General features: G+C 43.8%; 1 protein-coding gene across 1 annotated transcript in view; it reads left to right on the forward strand.

Moving 5' to 3' along the window:
* LOC111951135 (protein turtle homolog B-like) overlaps nucleotides 1-20940 on the forward strand; it is a 191200-nt gene that overhangs the window by 54471 nt on the left and 115789 nt on the right. Inside the window, exon 3 of the mRNA XM_070434387.1 lies at nucleotides 8483-8629. Coding sequence (XP_070290488.1) covers nucleotides 8483-8629 — 147 coding nt within the window. The remainder of the gene's footprint in view (nucleotides 1-8482; nucleotides 8630-20940) is intronic.

The raw sequence follows: 20940 nt of genomic DNA on the forward strand, positions 1-20940 counted from the left end.
CGGACCATATGTTTTTGTCTTCTTCATCTGGGCGATTGGAACATTACAGCATTGATACGGAGCAAAGACAGAAAGGGCGTGTGGTAATTTACTGAGCATGTCCGTTTTAGAAAAGCTAAAATGAAACCTCATAGTTTATCAGACGTCGCCAGGGGCAGGATATGCTATTTTAATGGTTGTCCTCACAGTAAATGTTAATGAGAGCGGTTGAGGATTTCTACATCAGGCCAAAGTCTGAGCAGTTCTGTCGGTTAGGTTACATCGGAATCTACAACAGGGACACTGGGGACAAAGTATGCCTCTTTATGTATTGCTGACTATTTGATTAGGTTGAAGCTGCAAACTATACTGAAAAAAATATATAAACGCAACATGCAACAATTTCTAAGATTTTATTTAGTTACAGTTCATACAAGGAAATCATTCAATTGAAGTAAATTCATTAGGCCCTAATCTATGGATTTCACATGACTGGGAATACAGATATGCATCTGTTGGTGACAGATACCTTTAAAAAAAAGTAATGGCGTGGATCAGAAAACCAGTCAGTATCTGGTGTGACCACCATTTGTCTCGTGGAGCGTGACACATCTCCTTCGCATAGAGTTAGTCAGTCTGTTAATTGTGGCCTGTGGAATGTTGTCCCACTCCTTTTCAATGTCTGTGCAAAGTTGCTGGATATTGGCGGGAACTGGAACATGCTGTCGTACACGTAGATCCATAACATCAGAAACATGCTCAATGGGTGAAGTATGGACAGTTTCTTTAATATTTTATTTCAGCTCATGAAACATGGGGCCAACACTTTGCATGTTGTTTTTATAATTTTGTTCAGTGTAAATCACCATTTAGAGAACAATAGTCAACATAATTATTATATGGCTAAATGGCATCGAAGTGATAGATTCCCCAATTGATTGTGATTAAAAACATTTTACTGGATCAAAGACGCAAATCATATGGACAGTGTTTTAGTGCATCAAGAGACAAATAATTGAAGGTGGTAGAACATTTTCAATCTTCTAAAATAGCTTCCAGCCATTATATCTAGATGGTAGGCGGTTTTTTATTTGTTGGAATATCTTTCAAAGGATTTATGCATCTCCTCTACAATCTTCCCTGTTGCTGTTTTTAGACAGCTCCTCGCACCCCGGTACAAATTACATTTGACAATCCTCACAGAGATTGACAACCCGTGCTTTAAACTATAGCCAATTTTTCCCTGCTGCGCTGCAGTAGCTACTGAACAGGGGCCCTTTTCAATTAATGCTACTGCTGGATCCGAAGCTCTAGTCGTCGCTAACTGACTTCTGCTTCCCTCTACTGTGAGTTACAATGGAACATAGTGAGGATGGAACAGCGCTGGAACAGAATGAGGGTCAGCGTCAAGGCTAGGAATCAATAGCACTTCTTGTTCACACAGAGGTCTGAGTTGTGCCCATTGTAGATTGGACTGCTGCTTTTTTCACCATGGAGGGCACTGAGGGGGCACTGCTTCCTCTGGGCGAAGGGCGGCCCTCCGTCTGTCGTGCCAACAGGGTGCATCTTTGTTTCGGTGCCGTGCCGTCTAGCCACCCCAAGCCAATGAAAAGGCTTTGTGTATTGGCAGGAAGGCATTTCCACTTTGTCTGAGAGAGGAACATTCATCTATGGTGTTTGGCTTGTTCCATTAGGAGCTACAAAGAGTCTGTCATACACCACATTCTGGGCCTAAATGAGACCTCAGTTCAAACACCATTGACTTGGGTCTGCATTTAACTGTCTTCATAGAGAACATGATACATCAAATCAAGTTGTATTTGTCACATGTGCCGAATACAACAGGTGTAGTAGACCTTACAGTGAAATGCTTACTTACAAGCCCTTAACCAACAATGCTTTAAGAAGTTAAGAAGAAAAACGTGTTAAGTAAAAAATAGATAAGTAACTAAAAAAATTAAATAAATAGAAAATAAGAGTAACAAATAATTAAAAGCAGCAGTAATATAACAATAGCGAGGCTATATACAGGGGTACCGAGTCAATGTGCGGGGGCACCGGTTAGTCGAGGTCATTGAGGTAATATGTACATGTAGGTAGAGTTAAAGTGACCGTGCATAGATAATAAACAGAGAGTAGCAGTAGCGTAAAAGAGGGGTCTGGGTAGCCGTTTGATTAGCTGTTTAGGAGTCTTATGGCTTGGGGGTAGAAGCTGTTTTGGACCAAGAAGCCTTTTGGACCTAGACTTGGCGCTCCGGTACTGCTTGCCGTGCGGTAGCAGAGAGAACAGTGTATGACTAGGGTGGCTGGGGTCTTAGACAATTTTTAGGGCCTTCCTCTGACACCACCTGGTATAGAGGTCCTGGATGGTGGGAAGCTTGGCCCCAGTGATGTACTGGGCCGTACGCACTACCCTCTGTAGTGCGTTGCGGTCGGAGGCCGAGCAGTTGCAACTAGTCAGGATGCTCTCGATGGTACAGCTGTAGAATCTTTTGAAGATCTGAGGACTCTTGCCAAATCCTTTCAGTCTCCTGAGGGGGAATAGGCTTTGTTATGCCCTCTTCACGACTGTCTTAGTGTGTTTGGACCATGATAGTTTGTTGGTTATGTGGACACCAAGGAACTTTAAGTTCTCAACCTGCTCCACTGCAGCCCGTTGATGAGAATGGGGGCGTGCTCGGTCCTCCTTTTCCTGTAGTCCACAATCATCTCCTTTGTCTTGATCATGTTGAGGGARAGGTTGTTGTCCTGGCACCACACGGCCAGGTCTCTGACCTCCTCCCTATAGGCTGTCTCATCATTGTTGGTGATCAGGCCTATCGCTGTTGTGTCATCTGCAAACTTGATGATGGTGTTGGAGTCGTGCCTGGCCATGCAGTCATGAGTGAACAGGGAGTGCAGGAGGGGACTGAGCAGGCACCCCTGAGTGGCCCCTGTGTTGAGGATCAGCTTGACGGCTGTGTTGTTACCTACCATTACCACCTGGGGGCGGCTTGTCAGGAAGTCCAGGATCCAGTTGCAGAGGGAGGTGTTTAGTCCCAGGGTCCTTAGCTTAGTGATGAGCTTTGAGGGTACTATGGTGTTGTAGTCAATGAATAGCATTCTCACATAAGTGTTTATTTTGTCCAGGTGGGAAAGGGCAGTGTTGAGTGCAAAATCTGTGGATCTGTTGGTGCGGTATGCAAGTTGGAGTGGGTATAGGGTTTCTGGGATAATGGTGTTGATGTGAGCCATGACCAGCCTTTCATAGCACTTCATGGCTACAGACGTGAGTGCTACGGGTCGGTATTCGTTTAGGCAGGTTACCTTAGTATTCTTGGGCACAGGGACTATGGTGGTCTGTTTGAAACATGTTGGTATTACAGACTCAGTCAGGGACAGGTTGAAAATGTCAGTGAAGACATTAGCCAGTTGGTCAGCGCATGCACGGAGTACACGTCCTGGTAATCCGTCTGGCCCTGTGGCCTTGTGAATGTTGACCTGTTTAAAGGTCTTACTCACATCAGCTACGGAGAACGTGATCACACAGTCGTCCGGAACAGCTGATGCTCTCGTGCATGCTTCAGTCTTACTTGCCTTGAAGCGAGCATAGAAGTAATTTAGCTCGTCTGGTAAGCTCGTGTCACTGGGCAGCTCTCGGCTGTGCTTCCCTTTGTAGTCTATAATAGTTTGCAAGCCCTGCCACATCCGACGAGCGTCGGATCCGGTGTAGTACGATTAAATCTTAGTCCTGTATTGACGCTTTGCCTGTTTGATGGTTCGTTGAAGGGCATAGCGGGATTTCTTATAAGATTTCGGGTTAGAGTCCCACTCCTTGAAAGCGGCAGCTCTACCCTTTAGCACAGTGCGGGTGTTGCCTGTAATCTATGGCATCTAGTTGGGGTATGTACAAACGGTCACTTTGGGGACGATGTCATCAATGYACTTATTGATGAAGCCAGTGACTGATGTGGTGTACTCCTGAATGCCATTGGAAGAATCCCGGAACATATTCCAGTTTGTGCTAGAAAAACAGTCTGCCTACCTTTGACTGCAAATAGATTAAGATCGCTTTAAAGGGTCTCATTGTCGTTGCTGATGGTCAATGTAGCAGGCATACGAGATCACCCAAAATAACCCAACATATGGAATATTCCAACATTCATCCCCTTGCAATTCCTGAGAACATTGCTGTCGAAGATTGCACATGGCAACCTTAGAGAAACATTGTCCCTGGTCTCTCAGAATATCAATGGGATCCCCAAACTGATGACTTTCCTTACACTTGCCCTAATACCAAGCCAAACCGGATTTCTCTCCCTATGCCCTGTGTTTCTATAGAAACAAGCACTCAGCGTTGGATCAGGCATTTTTTCTGAAACCAAAAGATTGTGTTACACTTGTTTCAAACAAAAAGAGCCACAGTAACGGTTACATTAACTGTGGCAAAGATACAGGAAGGTCCACCGAGTAGAGGACTGTATTTACCTGTACCTACACTTCCAGCATGTCCCACAACTTTGGTACTATCTTCAACCTCCATGTCCGCGTAGTTTCCCTCCTCTCTCCCATCCCCACTTAATCACCCAGTTAAAAAATATAGCTGACTTTTAAAGCAATCCTTCCTTTCTATTGGCCAGGCAGGCTGCGGCCCAGTTATCCTTCTGAAGTATAGATCTCCAACACTGATCTCCAATATTCGCTCCAGTGTGAGAGCCAACCCGCAACCATAGCCACGCTCCAATATCAATGAGGAGAATCTCCAAGTAAGGCCCAAAAAAGACTAGAGTTGCATAAGTTCCTCAAAGCGACAACATCCACATTGCCCTTCTGTCAAAGTTTAGCAGAACTTATTAGGAACCTCTCAGGTTTGCGTTGGAGCTAGTGTGAATTGTAGATGGCTCCTCTCACGATATCACCCCATTTGATTTGATATGACAATAACTAGGTGTGACAGTCTGACATGCACTGACAGGTATGAGGTAATTTGAGGAATGAGAGGAGAAGCGGGAAAGGAGGGACAAGTGTAACAGCTGGACTTGTGTCATCATTAGCTCAGAGAAGAGGTCTGACTTGAGTGGTACTCTAGACCTGAGGCTTCATGCTGCTGCCCTACCTCTACACACCAATTATGTATATAAAACCTGGATTACTGGTTCTATGTATTGGCCATTGAGAGACTTTGAAGCCACCGGTTGTAGGATCAGTCCTCCATATGTATGTATTTAACAATTTCTTATATACTTTTTATGTATAATTTTTATGTTTAGCTCACATAATATAATTTCAAAGTATGCATTAAGGTGTCTGTAATATAATAAATGTGTAAAAAAAGTAATGTAGACATGTATAAATGCATTTCTATACCTTCCAAAATATTTTTTTACAAGGGTGGGGGAGTGCCAAGATGGAGGCACGATGGATTCAACACAGTCATCTAGTGTATATATAAAGCATTGGTACATACAAAAAAATAAAGAAACACCGATATAGACATTCAGACAAACAGTATATTCAGATATAAACACATATGCATGTACAGTGGCTTCGGAAAGTATTCAGACCCCTTTACTTTTTCCACATTTTGTTAGATTACAACCTTATTCTAAAATTGTTTAAATCGTTTTTTTTCCCTCAATCTACACACAATACCCCATAATGACAAAGCAAAACTGAAATATCACATTTACATAAGTATTCAGACCCTTTACTCAGTACTTTGTTGAAGCACCTTTGGCAGCGATTACAGCCTTGAGTCTTCTGGGGTATGACGCTTGGCACACCTGTATTTGGGGAGTTCTTACCATTCTTCTCTGTAGATCCTCTCAAGCTCTGTCAGGTTGGAATGGGATTTTCGCTGCACAGCTATTTTCAGGTCTCTTCAGAGATGTTTGATCGGGTTCAAGTCCGTGCTCTGGCTAGGCCACTCAAGGACATTCAAAGACTTGTCCCGAAGCCACTCCTGCGTTGTGCTGGCTGTGTGCTTAGGGTCGTTATCCTGTTGGAAGGTGAACTTTCGCCCCAATCTGAGGTCCTGAGTGCTCTGGAGCAGGTTTTCATCAAGGATCTCGCTGTACTTTGCTCCGTTCATCTTTCCCTCAATCCTGACTAGTCTCCCAGTCCCTGCCGCTGAAAAACATCCCCACAGCATGATGCTGCCACCACCATGCTTCACCGTAGGGATGGTGCCAGGTTTCCTCCAGACGTGACACTTGTCATTCAGGCCAAAGAGTTCAATCTTGGTTTTATGCCTTTTGAAAGAATTCACTCATTTAATATATCAAAGATCAAATGGCTATGGTAGGCTACAAATCTTATTATTCAGCTGAAGCAAGCATACACATTTTCTTCAGTAAATTTACCTAATCTTGTTTCTCTTGGCCTGAGAGTCCCTTAGGGGCCTTTTAGGGGCAAACTCCAAGCGGGCTGTCATGTGCCTTTTACTGAGGAGTGGCTTCCATCTGGCCACTCTACCATAAAGGCCTGATTAGTGGAGTGCTGCAGAGATGGTTGTCCTTCTGGAAGGTACTCCCATCTCCACAGAGGAACTCTAGAGTGACCATCGGCTTCTTGGTCACCTCCCTGACCAAGGCACTTCTCCCTCGCTTTCTCAGTTTGGCCGTGAGGCCAGCTCTAGGAAGAGTCTTGGTGGTTCCAAACTTCTTCCATTTAAGAATGGATGCCACTGTGTTCTTGGGGACCTTCAATGCTGCAGAAATGTTTTGATACCCTTCCTCAGATCTGTGACTCGACACAATCCTGTCTCGCAGCTCTATGGACAATTCCTTCGACCTCATGGCTTGGTTTTTGCAATGACATGCACTGTCAACTGTGGAACCTTATATAGACAGGTGTGTGCCTTTCCAAATCATGTCCAATCAATTGAATTTACTTTAATTGAATTTCGAGTGCTGAGGATTTTTATTTATTTAATCCTTTTTAGAATAAGGCTGTAACGAAACAAAATGTGGAAAARGTTAAAGGCACTGTACATACACTGATAGACAGAGATGAGTACAGATGGACACATGGCGTTATGATGACAAAAGCAGATGAATAGAAACAGACCTGCACATTTGCACACAGGCTAGGAATAAAGTCACAGTTGTCCTATTAATAGTTATTTTCTATTTGCCCTCATATAACATATGTTACATAACGGAAGTCACTCAAAAACATTGACTCTGGGGAGCGCGTAATGAGCCGTGGAGGGCTTTGATAATGTTGATGTTGTGTGTCATTGTGCCTTCAAAGCCCTCTGTTTAGCCCATATCGTCGGCCGCCATCTGTTATGAGGGGTTGCCAGATTGCCAAGAGCAAAATCATAAATACCCCCCCTTTCACTGCTTGACCTGTAAAGAGTGAAAGCTGCTGTGACACTGGGCTGCTACACAACCCCTGTAGTCTTAGTTTTATGATGGATTCAAATTTGGTAGGCTCTCATGTTTCTGTGCTCCATTTCTATGCGTCTGGTAGGGTGTTTGGAAGAGTTAGGAATGGCACTCGGCACGCCTGCCACCCAAAATAAAACAAGCACATCTAACTTACCGGTATTTCTTCAGATTTTGTAGAGCACAACAGTATATACAGGGTCCCTTCTTTTCATTTGGCATGCAAATTGAATTGCTATTTAGCAAGCAAATGTCACTTGGGGAGAATACTAAAACCATTTCAACACACCATTCTTGGATCCCTGGGAGCTATCCCTGATGCTAGCTAGCTAAAGAAACAAGAGGCATTTGTTATTAGCCTACTGTAGTTATTTGACCATAGGCTATTTACTCACCTCACTTCTGTTCAAACTTGTCATGTAAATCGTGGTTAGTCAATGTGCTAAAATGGATATTATTATTGCACATCATGTCCATGTAAGCTTGCTCCTGTAAGTACAGTGTTATGTGGCTACTGTAATAATGTTTGAGACTTGATTCGTGTCCAGTCCATCCAATCAGCATATGTTATGGGTAATTACTTTTTTCACAAAAATGCTTCAGGGAGTAAGATATGAGCTACTGGCTCTCAGACTTGCTCACAGACTAATGGAAGTTAATGGAGTTAATGGAATACCCATCCCGTGCCCTAGAAAGAAGAAAAAAAAGTACAGGTCCGGGGCCCGGTGGTTCGGAAAACCTGGTCTATATGATACAGTAGAGGGAGGATTATATACACTCTTAGAAAAAAGTGTTCTAAAAGTGTTCTTCATAGGAGAACCCCTTTTGGTTCCAGGTAAAAACCGTTTTGGTTGCAGGTAGAACCCTTTTGGGTGTCATGTAGAACCGTCTGAGGAAAGGGTTCCCAAACGGAACCCAAACGGATCTACTTGGAACCAAAAGGGTTCTACCTGGAACCAGAAAGGTTTCTTCAAAAGGTTATCCTATGGGGACAGCCTCAGAATCCTTTTAGGGTCGAGATAACACCTTTTTTCCTAAGAGTGTACTATTGATTATAACGTACTGAATACAATGTTTCCTGGTTTGACCACTGTTATTAATCTCTCTCCCCTTCCTTCCTATCCCTCCCCCAGGCCGAGCCAGTCTGCACGGCAAATCTTCTCTGCGGATTGAGAWTGTGCGCTCAGACGACCAGGGCTGGTATGAGTGTAAGGTCCTGATGTTGGAGCAGCAGTACAACACCTTTCACAACGGCAGCTGGGTGCACCTCACAGTAAATGGTGAGTTAGGTGGACGTCACAGGCACACACGCACACACACACGCACACAGTCCATCACTCTCTCATACACACAATTGCACGCCCACCCCTCCACACACACACACCTGTCGCTGTGCTAACAGACACCTCAGACAGACACGCAGCCTCCCCCGGTCCCTGGTCACAGCACATTAGCTCAGTGTCATCAGCGCTGTATGACTTACCCAGAGCTCTGGAGAGGAGCCAGTCATTTAGGCCCCAGGTCCCTCCGCTCTACCACTGTCCAACTGTCACGCCTCTGCTAGACTAACTGAAATGGATTCATTGCAGCAGCTGTCTGCTGACTGGACACCCCAGCCCTTACTGCTGTGGTTGGGTTGAATGTCCTATAATGAGACCTTAGTTATCAACATAGCAAGTCAGTTTGGCTTCGTCAATGGGTCTTTGATGAAGGCGATTCTGTTGTTTGGGGTGGATGGTTTGATTTGGTACAATTGATTCTGTTTTGTCTACAGAGTAGATTTACTCTCTTGTGGTGGATGTTTTGTGTAGGACAGGCCTGGGTTGTATACTTATTCCAAATACTGTTTGAGAAACTTGCCTGGCATGAAGAGTTTGCACTTTTTGGACTCCATTGGTTCAAGTCCACCTTAAGTATGTGACATATTTGAAATACWTATTCGACTTGGGAAGACGTCTGACATGGGCTAGATTTAGAGTTCTACTTAGTCATACATGGTAGCTGGGTTGCTGAGATACGGTGCCTTCAGAAAGTATTCATACCCCTTTACTTATTCCACATTTTGTTGAGTTACAGCCTGATTTCAAAATGGATTCAATATAATTTTTTCTCACCCATCTACACAAAATACCCCAAAATGACGAAGTGGAAACATGTTTTTAGAAATACAGAAATATATAATTTACGTAAGTATTCACACCCCTGAGTCAATACATGTTAGCATCACCTTTGGCAGCGATTACAGCTGTGAGTCTATCTGGGTAAGTCTCTAAGAGCTTTGCACACCTGGATTCTACAATATTTGCACATTATTCTATTTAAAATTATTCAAACTCTGTCAAGTTGGTTGTTGATCATTGCTAGACAGACATTTTCAAGTTTTGCCATAGATTTTCAAGCCAATTTAACTCCAAACTGTAACTAGGCCACTCAGGAACATTCAATGTCGTTTTGGTAAGCAACTCTAGTGTATATTTGGCCTTGTGTTTAAGGTTATTGTCCTGCTGAAAGGTGAATATCAATTAATCAATCAAATGTATTTATAAAGCCCTTTTTACATCAGCCGATGTCACAAAGTGCTATACAGAAACCCAGCCTAAAACCCCAAAGAGCAAGCACGGTGGCTAGGAAAAACCTAGAGAAAAACCAGGCTCTGAGGGTTGGCCAGTCCTCTTCTGGCTGTGCCGGGTAGAGATTATAACAGTACATGGCCAAGATGTTCAAACGTTCATAGATGACCAGCCGGGTAAAATAATAATAATTACAGTGGTTGTAGAGGGTGCAACAGGTCAGCACCTCGGGAGTAAATGTCAGTTGACTTTTCATAGCCGATCATTCAGAGTTTGAGACAGCAGGTGCGGTAGAGAGAGAGAGTCGAAAACAGCAGGTCCGGGACAAAGTAGCACGTCCGGTGAACAGATCAGGGTTCCATAGCCGCAGGCAGAACAGTTAAAACTGGAGCAGCAGCATGACCAGGTGGACTGGGGACAGCAAGGAGTCATCAGGCCAGGTAGTCCTGAGACATTGTCCTAAGGCCCAGGTCCTACAAGAGAAGAGAGAAAAATAGAATTAGAGGGAGCATACTTAAATTCACACAGGACACCGGATAAGAGGAGAATATAACAGACTGACCCTAGCCTCCTGACACATTAACTATTGCAGCATATATACTGGAGGCTGAGACAGGAGGGATCGGGAGACACTGTGGCCCCGTCCGATGATACACCCAGACAGGGCCAACCAGGCAGGATATAACCCCAGCCACTTTGCCAAGGCACAGCCCCCACACCACTAGAGGGATATCTTCAAACCACCAACTTACTACCCTGAGACAAGGCTGAGTATACCTCACAAAGATCTCCCCCACGGCATGAACCCGAGGGGGGCGCCAACCCAGACAGGAAGATCACGTCAGTGACTCAACCCACTCAAGTGACGCACCTCTCCTAGGGACACAATGGAAGAGCACCAGTAAGCCAGTGACTCAGCCCCCGTAATAGGGTCAGAGGCAGAGAATCCCAGTGGAGAGAAAGGAAACCGGCCAGGCAGAGACAGCAAGGGCGGTTCGTCGCTCCAGTGCATTTCTGTAGGACCGACCTATTGAAGAGATGAGATGAGAAGAGATGAGTCTTCAATAAAGACTTAAAGGTTGATACAGAATCTGCGTCTCACATGGATAGGCAGACCATTCCATAAAAAAAGAGCTCCATAGGAGAAAGCCCTGCATCCAGCTGTTTGCTTAGAAATTCTAGGGACAGTAAGGAGGCCTGCGTCTTGTGACCGTAGCGTACGTGTAGGTATGTACGGCAGGACCAAATCGGAAAGATAGGTAGGAGCAAGCCCATGTAATGCTTTGAAGGTTAGCAGTAAAACCTTGAAATCAGCCCTAGCCTTAACAGGAAGCCAGTGTAGAGAGGCTAGCACTGGAGTAATATGATAAAATGTTTTGGTTCTAGTCAAGATTCTAGCAGCCGTGTTTAGCACTAACTGAAGTGTATTTAGTGCTTTATCTACCGTGTTTAGCCGGAAAGTAGAGCATTGCAGTAGTCTAACCTAGAAGTGACAAAAGCCTGGATACATTTTTCTGCATCATTTTTGGACAGAAAGTTTCAGATTTTTTCAATGTTACGTAGATGGAAAAAAGCTGTCCTTGAAACAGTCTTGATATGTTCGTCAAAAGAGAGTTCAGGGTCCAGAGTAACGCTGAGGTCTTTCACAGTTTTATTTGAGACGACTGTACAACCATCAAGATTAATTGTCAGATCCAACAGAAGATCTCTTTGTTTCTTGAGACCTAGAACTAGCATCTCTGTTTTGTCCGAGTTTAAAAGTAACAAATTTGCCGCCATCCACTTCCTTATTTCTGAAACACATGCTTCCAGGGAGGGCAATTTTTAGACTTCACCATGTTTCATCGAAATGTACAGCTGTGTGTCATCCGCATAGCAGTGAAAGTTAACATTATGTTTCCGAATGACATCACCAAGAGGTAAAATATGTAGTGAAAACAATAGTGGTCCTAAAACGGAACCTTGAGGAACACCAAAATTTACAGTTGCTTTGTCAGAGGACAAACCATCCACAGAGACAAACTGATATCTTTCCCGACAGATAAGATCTAAACCAGGCCAGAACTTGTCCGTGGAGAGCAATTTGGGTTTCCAATCTCTCCAAAAGAATGTGGTGATCGATGGTATCAAAAGCAGCACTAAGGTCTAGGAGCACGAGGACAGATGCAGAGCCTTGGTCTGACGCCATTAAAAGGTAATTTACCATCTTCACAAGTGCAGTCTCAGTGCTATGATGGGGTCTAAAACCAGACTGAAGCATTTCATATACATTGTTTGTCTTCAGGAAGGCAGTGAGTTGCTGGGCAACAGCTTTTATTTATTTTTTTAGAGGAATGGGAGATTAGATATAGGCCGATAGTTTTTTAAAATATTTTCTGGGTCAAGGTTTGGATTTTTCAGGCTTTATTACTGCCACTTTTAGTGAGTTTGGTACATATCCGGGGGATATTATTAGGTTCAACATAGGAGGGCCAAGCACAGGAAGCAGCTCTTTCAGTAGTTTAGTTGGAATATGTATTTAGCTTGAATATGTATGCAGCTTGAAAGTATGCAGCTTGAAGATTTAGAGGCCATTACTATTTTCATCAATGTGTCAAGAGTGTCAATGTGTCAAAAAACTTGAGTCTCCCTTGATCCTAGGTCCTGGCAGTGTTGTGCAGACTCAGGACAACTGAGCTTTGGAGAAATATGCAGATTTAAAGAGGAGTCCATCATTTGCTTTCTAATGATCATGATCTTTTCATCAAAGAAATTCATAAATTTATCACTGCTGAAGTGAAAGCCATCCTCTCTTGGGGAATGCTACTTTTTAGTTAGCTTTGCGACAGTAGCAAAAATACATTTTGGATTGTTCTTATTCTCCTCAGTTAAGTTGGAAAAATAGGATGATCGAGCAGGAGTGAGGGCTCTTCGATACTGCATGGTACTGTCTTTCCAAGCTAATCGGAAGACTTCCAGTATGGTGTAGCGCCATTTCCGTTCCAATTTTCTTGAAGCTTGCTTCAGGGCTCGGGTATTTTCTGTATACCAGGGAGCTAGTTTATTATGACTAATGTTTTTTGTTATTAGGGGTGTGACTGCATCTAGGGTATTACGCAAGGTTAAATTGAGTTCCTCAGTTAGGTGGTTAACCGATTTTTGTACTCTGACGTCCTTAGGTAGGTGGAGGGAGTCTGGAAGGGCATCTAGGAATCTTAGGGTTGTCAGAGAATTTATAGCACGGCTTTTGATGATCCTTGGTTGGGGTCTGAGCAGATTATTTRTTGCGATTGCAAACGTAATAAAATGGTGGACCGATAGCCCAAGATTATGAAGAAAAAGATTCACAATATTTATTCCACGGGACAAAACTAGGTCCAGAGTATGACTGTGGCAGTGAGTAGTTCCGGAGACGTTGGACAAAACCCACTGAGTCGATGATGGCTCCGAAAACCTTTTGGAGTGGGTCTGTGGACTTTTCCATGTGAATATTAAAGTTACCAAAAAGTTTTATATTTTCTACAAGGTCCGATAGGAATTCAGGGAACTCAGTGAGGAACGCTATATACGGCCCAGGAGGCCTGTAAACAGTTGCTATAAAAAGTGATTGAGTAGGCTGCATAGGTTTCATGACCAGAAGCTCAGAAGACGAAAATGCAGTCTTTTTTTATTGTCAATTGAGATTTGCTATAGTAAATGTTAGCAACACCTCCKACCTTTGTGCGGGGGATATGGTCAGTAGTGTAACCAGGAGGAGAGGCCTCATTTAACACAGTAAATTCATCAGACTTCAGCCATGTTTCAGTCACGCCAATCACATCAAGATTATGATCAGTGATTAGTTCATTGACTATAACTGCCTTGGAAGTTAGAGATCTAACATTAAGTAGCCCTATTTTGAGATGTGAGATATTGTTATATTTCACCTTTATTTAACCAGGTAGGCCAGTTGAGAACAAGTTCTCATTTACAACTGTGACCTGGCCAAGATAAAGCAAAGCAGTGCGACAAAAACAACAACACAGAGTTACACATAAAGAAACGTACAGTCAATAAGACAATAGAAAAGAAAAATAGAAAAATCTATGTACAGTGTGTGCAAATGTAGAAGAGTAGGGAGGTAAGCAATAAATAGGCCCTAGAGGCAAAAATAATTACAATTTAGCATTAATACTGGAGTGATATATGTGCAGATAATGATGTGCAAGTAGAGATACTGGGGTGCAAGAGGGAAGTAATAATATGGGGATGAGGTAGTTGTGTGGGCTAATTACAGATGGGCTATGTACAGCTGCAGCGATCGGTAAGCTGCTCAGACAGCTGATACTTAACGTTAGAGAGGGAGATATAAGACTCCAGCTTCAGTGATTTTTGCAATTCGTTCCAGTCATTAGCAGCAGAGAACTGGAAGGAAAGGTGACCAAAGTAAGTGTTGGCTTTGGGGATGACCAGTGAAGTATGCCTGCTGTAGCGCGTGATACGGATGGGTGTTGCTATGGTGACCAGTGAGCTAAGATAAGGCGGGGCTTTACCTAGCAAAGACTTATAGATGACCTGGAGCCAGTGGGTTTGGAAGACGAATGTGTAGTGAGGGCCAGCCAACGAGAACATACAGGTCGCAGTGGTGGGTAGTATATGAGGCTTTGGTGATAAAACGGATGGCACTGTGATAGACTACATCCATTTTGCTGAGTAGAGTGTTGGGGGCTATTTTGTAAATGACATCGCCGAAGTCAAGGATCGGTAGGATAGTCAGTTTTACGAGGGTATGTTTGACGGCATGAGTGAAGGTGGCTTTTTTGTGAAAAAGGCCAATTCTAGATTTAATTTTGGATTGGAGATGCTTAATGTGAGTCTGGAAGGAGAGCTTACAGTCTAACCAGACACCTAGGTGTTTGTAGTTGTCCATTCGAAATGGTTGGTGATCTGTTTATTAACTTGGCTTTCGAAGATTTTAGAAAGCCAGGGCAGGATGGATATAGGTCTATAACAGTTTGGGTTTAGAGTGTCTCCCCCTTTGAAGAGGGGGATGACCGCGGCAGCTTCCATTCTTTGGGGATCTCAGACGACACGAAAGAGAGGTTGAACAGGCTAGTATTAGGGGTTGCAACAATTTCGGCAGATCATTTTAGAAAGAGAGGGTCCAGATTGTCTGCCAGCTGATTTGTAGGGATCCAGATTTTGCAGTTCTTTCAGAACATCAGCTGTCTGGATTTGGGTGAAGGAGAAGCGTGGGAGGGGGGGGGGGCAAGATGCTGCAGGGGGGCTGAGATGTTGGCCAGGATAGGGGTAGCCAGGTGGAAAGCATGGCCAGCCGTGGAAAAATGCTAATTGAAATGATCAATTATCGTAGAATTATCGGTGGTGACAGTGTTTCCTATTCAGTGGGCTGGGAGGAGGTGCCTCTATTCTCCATTGACTTACAGTGTCCCAAAACCTTTTGAAATTAGTGCCATAGCATGAACATTTCTAAAGCTAGCCTTAGCTTTCCTAACTGACTGAATATATTGGTTCCTGACTTCCCTGAAAAGTTGCATATCGCGGGGGCTATTCGCTGCTAATGCAGAACGCCACAAGATGTTTTTGTGCTGGTCAAGGGCAGTCAATTCTGGGGTGAACCACGGTCTATATCTTAGTTCTACATTTTTTGAATGGGGCATGCTTATTTAAGATGGAGAGGAAAGCACTTTTGAAGACCAACCAGGCATCCTCTACTGATGAGGTCAATATCCTTCCAGGATACCGGGCCAGGTCAATTAGAAAGCCCTGCTCGCTGAAGTGTTTTAGGGAGCGTTTGATAGTGATGAGGGTGGTCGTTTGACCATGGACCCGGTACGCACGCAGGCAATGAGGCAGTGATCGCTGAGATCCTGGTTAAAGACAGTAGAGGTGTATTTAGAGGCAGGTTGGTCAGGTGATATCTAAGAGGGTGCCCATGGTTACGGATTTCGTGTTGTACCTGGTAGGTTCCTTGATGATTTGTGTGAGATTGAGGGCATCTAGCTTCACTTGAGGATGGCCGGGTGTTAACTTCTTTGGCTGGGGCGCTATTTTCACGTTCGGATGAAAAGCGTGCCCAGAGTAAACTGCCGCACACCACCCCATATTACAAGTGCCAACTGGTGACCAGAGAAGCATAGTGAGTGGTGGATGAATTGAGCACCTTTAGGAGGAATTGGAATGCTGAATGCGAGCCAGCCTATCGCCCAACATCAGTGTCCGACTTGTGGCTGAATGGGACCAAAGTCCCCACAGCAATGTTCCAACATCTAGTGGAAAGCCTTCCCAGAAGAGTGGAGGCTGTTATAGCAGCAAAGGGGGGCCAACTCCATATTAATGCCCATGATTTTGAAGAGATGTTCCAAGAAGCAGGTGTCCACATACTTTTGGTCATGTAATATAATGGTGTATACAGTATGGACGGATGAAAAGCGTGCCCAGAGTAAACTCAGGCCCAGAAGCTAAGATATGCATATTATTAGTAGATTTGGATAGAAAACACTCTGAAGTTTCTAAAACTGTTGAATGATGTCTATGAGTATAACAGAACTCATATGCAAGCAAAACCTGAGAAAAATTCAACCAGAATGGGAAATCTGAGGTTTGTAGGTTTTCAAGTCTTGCCTATCCAAGATACAGTGTAATGTTGTCCGATTGCACATCCTAAGGCTTCCACTAGATGTAACAGTCTTTGGAACCTGTTTCAGGAGTTTACTGTGAAGGGGTAGCGAATAAGAGCTGTTGACTAAGAGGTCTGGCAGAATGCCATGAGCTAAGTCAGCATGAGGCCGTGAGAGCGAGCTCTGTTCCTTTTCATTTCTAAGACAAAGGAATTGTCCGGTTGAAACATTATTGAAGATGTATGATAAAAACATCCTAAAGATTTTATTCTATACATCGTTTGACATGTTTCTACGAACTGTAATAGAATTTTTTTGACTTTTCGTCTGGACTGCTCGCGCGTTGTCAATTTGGCTTAGTGTACTAAACGCGCAAACAAAAGGAGGTATTTGGACATAAATGATGGACTTTATCGAACAAAACAAACATTTATTGTGTAACTGGGATTCCTGGGAGTGCATTCCGATGAAGATCATCAAAGGTAAGTGAATATTTATAATGCTTTTCGAGTTTTGTTGACTCCCAACCATGGCGGTATCTGTATGGCTTGTTTTGTGCCTGAGCGCTGTACTCGATTATTGCATGGTGTGCTTTTGCCATAAAAGCTTTTTTTAAATCTGACACAGCGGTTGCATTAAGGATAAGTATATCTTTAAGCATGTCCCAGTTTAGGTCACCTAACAGTACGAACTCTGAAGATAGATGGGGGGCGATCAATCTCCATATGGGTGTCCAGGGCACAACTGGGGGCCAAGGGGGTCTATAACAAGCGGCAACGGTGAGAGACTTGTTTCTGGAAAGGTCGATTTTTAAGTAGAAGCCTGATTTGTTTGGGCACAGACCTGGATAGTATGACAGAACTCTGCAGGCTATCTCTGCAGTAGATTGCAACTCCGCCCCCTTTGGCAGTTCTATCTTGTTGGAATATGTTATAGTTAGGGATGGAAATTTCAGGATTTTTGGTGGCCTTCCTAAGCCAGGATTCAGACATGACTAGGACATCCCGGTTGGCGGAGTGTGCTAAAGCAGGGAATAAAACAAAGGGAGGAGGCTTCTAACGTTAACGTGCATGAAACCAATGCTTTTACGGTTACAGAAGTCAACAAATGAGAGCGCCTGGGGAACGGGAGTGATGCTGGGGGCTGCAGGGCCTGGGTTAACGTCTACATCACCAGAGGAACAAAGGAGGACTAGGATAAGAGTACGGCTAAAGGCTAAAAGAACTGGTCGTCTAGTGCGTTCGGAACAGAGAATAAAAGGAGCAGGTTTCTGGACGCGGAAGAATAGATTCAAGGCATAATGTACATAAAGTGCATTTCTTTGCCACATTCTTTGCGTTTTTGCAAACAGTATGCATGTTTTGGAATATTTCTATTCTGTACAGGCTTCCTAAGTATTGTGGAGTAACTATAATGTTGTTGATCCATCCTCAGTTTTTTCCTATCTGTAACTGTTTCAAAGTCCCCATTGGCCTCATAGTGAAATCCCTGAGCGGTTTCCTTCCCCTCCGGCAACTGAGTTTTAGTGACGGGTGTACTGATACAGCATTCAAAGTGTAATGAATAACTTCACCATGTTCAAAGGGATATTCAATGTCTGCTTTCTAAAATTGTTTATCCATCTACCAATAGGTGCCTTTCATTGCGAGGCATTTGATAACCTCCCTGGTCTTTGTGGTTGAATTTGTGGTTGAAATCCATTGCTGTACTGAGGGACCCTACATATAATTGTATGTGTGGGGTACAGAGATGAGGTAGTCATTAAAAAATCATGTTTAACACTATTATTGCACACAGAGTGAGTCCATGCAACTTATTATGTGACTTGTTAAGCAGATATTTACTCCTGAACTTATTTAGGCTTGCCATAACAGATGGGTTGAATACTTACTGACTCAAAACACTTCAGCTTTTCATTTTTTATTAATTTCTAAAACTTTCTAAAAACATAATTCCGGAGTATTGTGTGTAGGCCAGTGACAAAAAAACTAAATTTTATCAAATTTTAATTCAGGCTGTCTCTCAACAAAATGTGTGAAAAGTCAAGGGGTGTGAATACTTTCTGAAGGCACTGTATTTCAGCAACCCAGCTACCATGTAAAAACCTTGTTGTCACTGCCCGAATGCATTTCGATGATTTGTGTGCTCAATAAAGTGTCCCACTGTGTGAAACAAAAATAAACTGCCAGAGTTCAATCATGCCTCCTCAGTGTGCTGGAAGAATAGTATTTCTAACTGATCCAGGTAACCAGTTTAGACAAAACAGGGCCCTTGATTATTATGTGGCTGTCCTTGAATTCTGTGTTTGTCTAAAGAAAAGCTTACCTCAGCATCAACTCCTCATGACCCTGATCAGTAAGATTAGTTTCAAGATCAGATCAATGGATGAAATGTGGACACTGCCCTAACCGGAACTCACTGTAGCCAGCCCGTGTGTGTGTGTGTGCCTGCACGTGTGTGCTTGCTAGTGTGTGCTTATGCACATGTGCTCTTGTTTGTGTCTGTCTGTGAATGTGTGTGTACGCACGCGCCTGTGCGTGTTTGCAGTGCCTGCAGGCCTATTTGTGTACGTGGAGCCGCCTCTTAAACGCTAACCCACTGTAGCAGTGGCAAAGTCATAAATATCCATTGTGGGGTTTGGAAATCTTTTGGAATGTATGGATATCCAAGCTCCCAAGGTTTTCTGAAGATGCGGATAGTTAAGAGTGGCTCCATGACATTGGTGAAGATCACGTGAAATTTGGTGGTTGTTTCAACTATTTTGCTACCATGCTACCCTGCATTTCCTGTTTCTTGAAGTTCAAAATATCTCAAGGAAGATACTCAAGGAGAGACTAACCAACCCAAAAGGAGTTGTGTAATCTACGCACACACTATCGAGCAGCTTTGACGAGTCCCATGTTTGGTACTGCAATCATCGGGACTAGATGGAGACTTCAATCTTCAAGTATGTAAATGGAATCAACTCCAAGCCCTTGAACCGGCACCGGGCCGTCAGCTCTGTGTTTTAGAATGTTTGAGGAGATACCACTCAAAGAGCTCATTACCATCCCTTCCAACATCGTGACTGCCTTCCTTATGCCTTCAAATGACACAGAAAATGCCTTACGTAACGCCATGAATATATTTATGGTGCCTTGTGCTGCCAGAACTCTCGCGGGGTTTGGAGCCGGCACATACTGTTAATGCGGCAGCCGCTGCCTGTTGTGCGCTAGTGGTCTCTGTTGTCAGGAGGCTATTTGGGGAAGTTGCTAATTAGCAGTTAGCTTCAGTAGCGCTGAGTAACTGAGTAGGTTAGAGCCAGGTTAGCGTCCATAGCATTGAGTGGCAATCGGTTGGGCTATTGTGATGCTGATGTAGATGCTGCTGTTCAAGTTCCTGTGATATTCCTCGCCCTCACACCCTCACGCACCCTGTCAACCAAGGTGTGAGCTAAGTGTTGAAAGGGGGAAGGGGAGAGGGGTTGGTGGGAATGATGCTTCTCTGTGTAGAGTTGGGGATTTTTTCCTCCCAAGCTTTTGATTTCAATGGGATGGGGGGTTCAGATCTCCAAGGCTCAAATAGCTCCTCCAGCTCCCCCCTCTCATCCCCCATCCATCCTTTGCAGCAGAGGTCTGCAGTGCATATAAGCTGCACAGCTTCTCTATATCTTTCCTCTCTCCCACTCTCCACTCTTTCGCTCTCTGTCTCTCTCTCGTTCTATTTGTCTCTCTCTGTCTGCTGCGTTCATTTCATCTCTAGTTCTCTCTCTCATAGCTCTCTGAAAAAAACACATATTTTTCTGTCTCCTCTTCGTGCTCTGAACAGATTTACACATGACCCCTAGCCACTGCTTAGGATTAAAGAAACAGCCCAGACTGGAGGAGAAAAGGCCCAAAACTCTGCATTATGCTCCTTGCAACTATGATGCAAAAGGAGAAAAAAGTATAAAGACTTTATTTGCGTCTTATAATAGAGGAGACAAGGCGACACACGAGGAGCTTTTAAAATTAAAATAGACCAACTGCATAAAACAACATTCAGTTAAAACATGTAGAACAACTTGAAAGGAAGGGTAGAAAGAAAGAAGAGGAATGAAAAGTAATGGTGTTGGAGTGTCTTTGGAGCAGTGCTGCCACATCATCAGAACATGACGCCTCGCACCGAGTAGGAGGCTTCTCAGCACCGTCACGCTACAAAAGTGGAAGGGACCAATACTCACTGCCCATGCAGGCAGACTCAACAAATCAGTTAAACCACCTGTCAGGACCCGGTGCGAGAAACAGTCACTAATAATTGGCAGAACCCAGAAGATGAGGCAGACACAGCAGTACTAGAGATGGTGGTTTAATAAAAAATAGATATCTTCCAAAATACAAAAGAAAATCCACAAAGTGGTAAAAACAGCAAGGGAAAAAACAAACCTCAAAAGACCAATCCAAA

This window comes from Salvelinus sp. IW2-2015, linkage group LG23, assembly GCF_002910315.2.
Source record: "Salvelinus sp. IW2-2015 linkage group LG23, ASM291031v2, whole genome shotgun sequence".
In the NCBI taxonomy this organism is placed as follows: Eukaryota; Metazoa; Chordata; class Actinopteri; order Salmoniformes; family Salmonidae; genus Salvelinus; species Salvelinus sp. IW2-2015.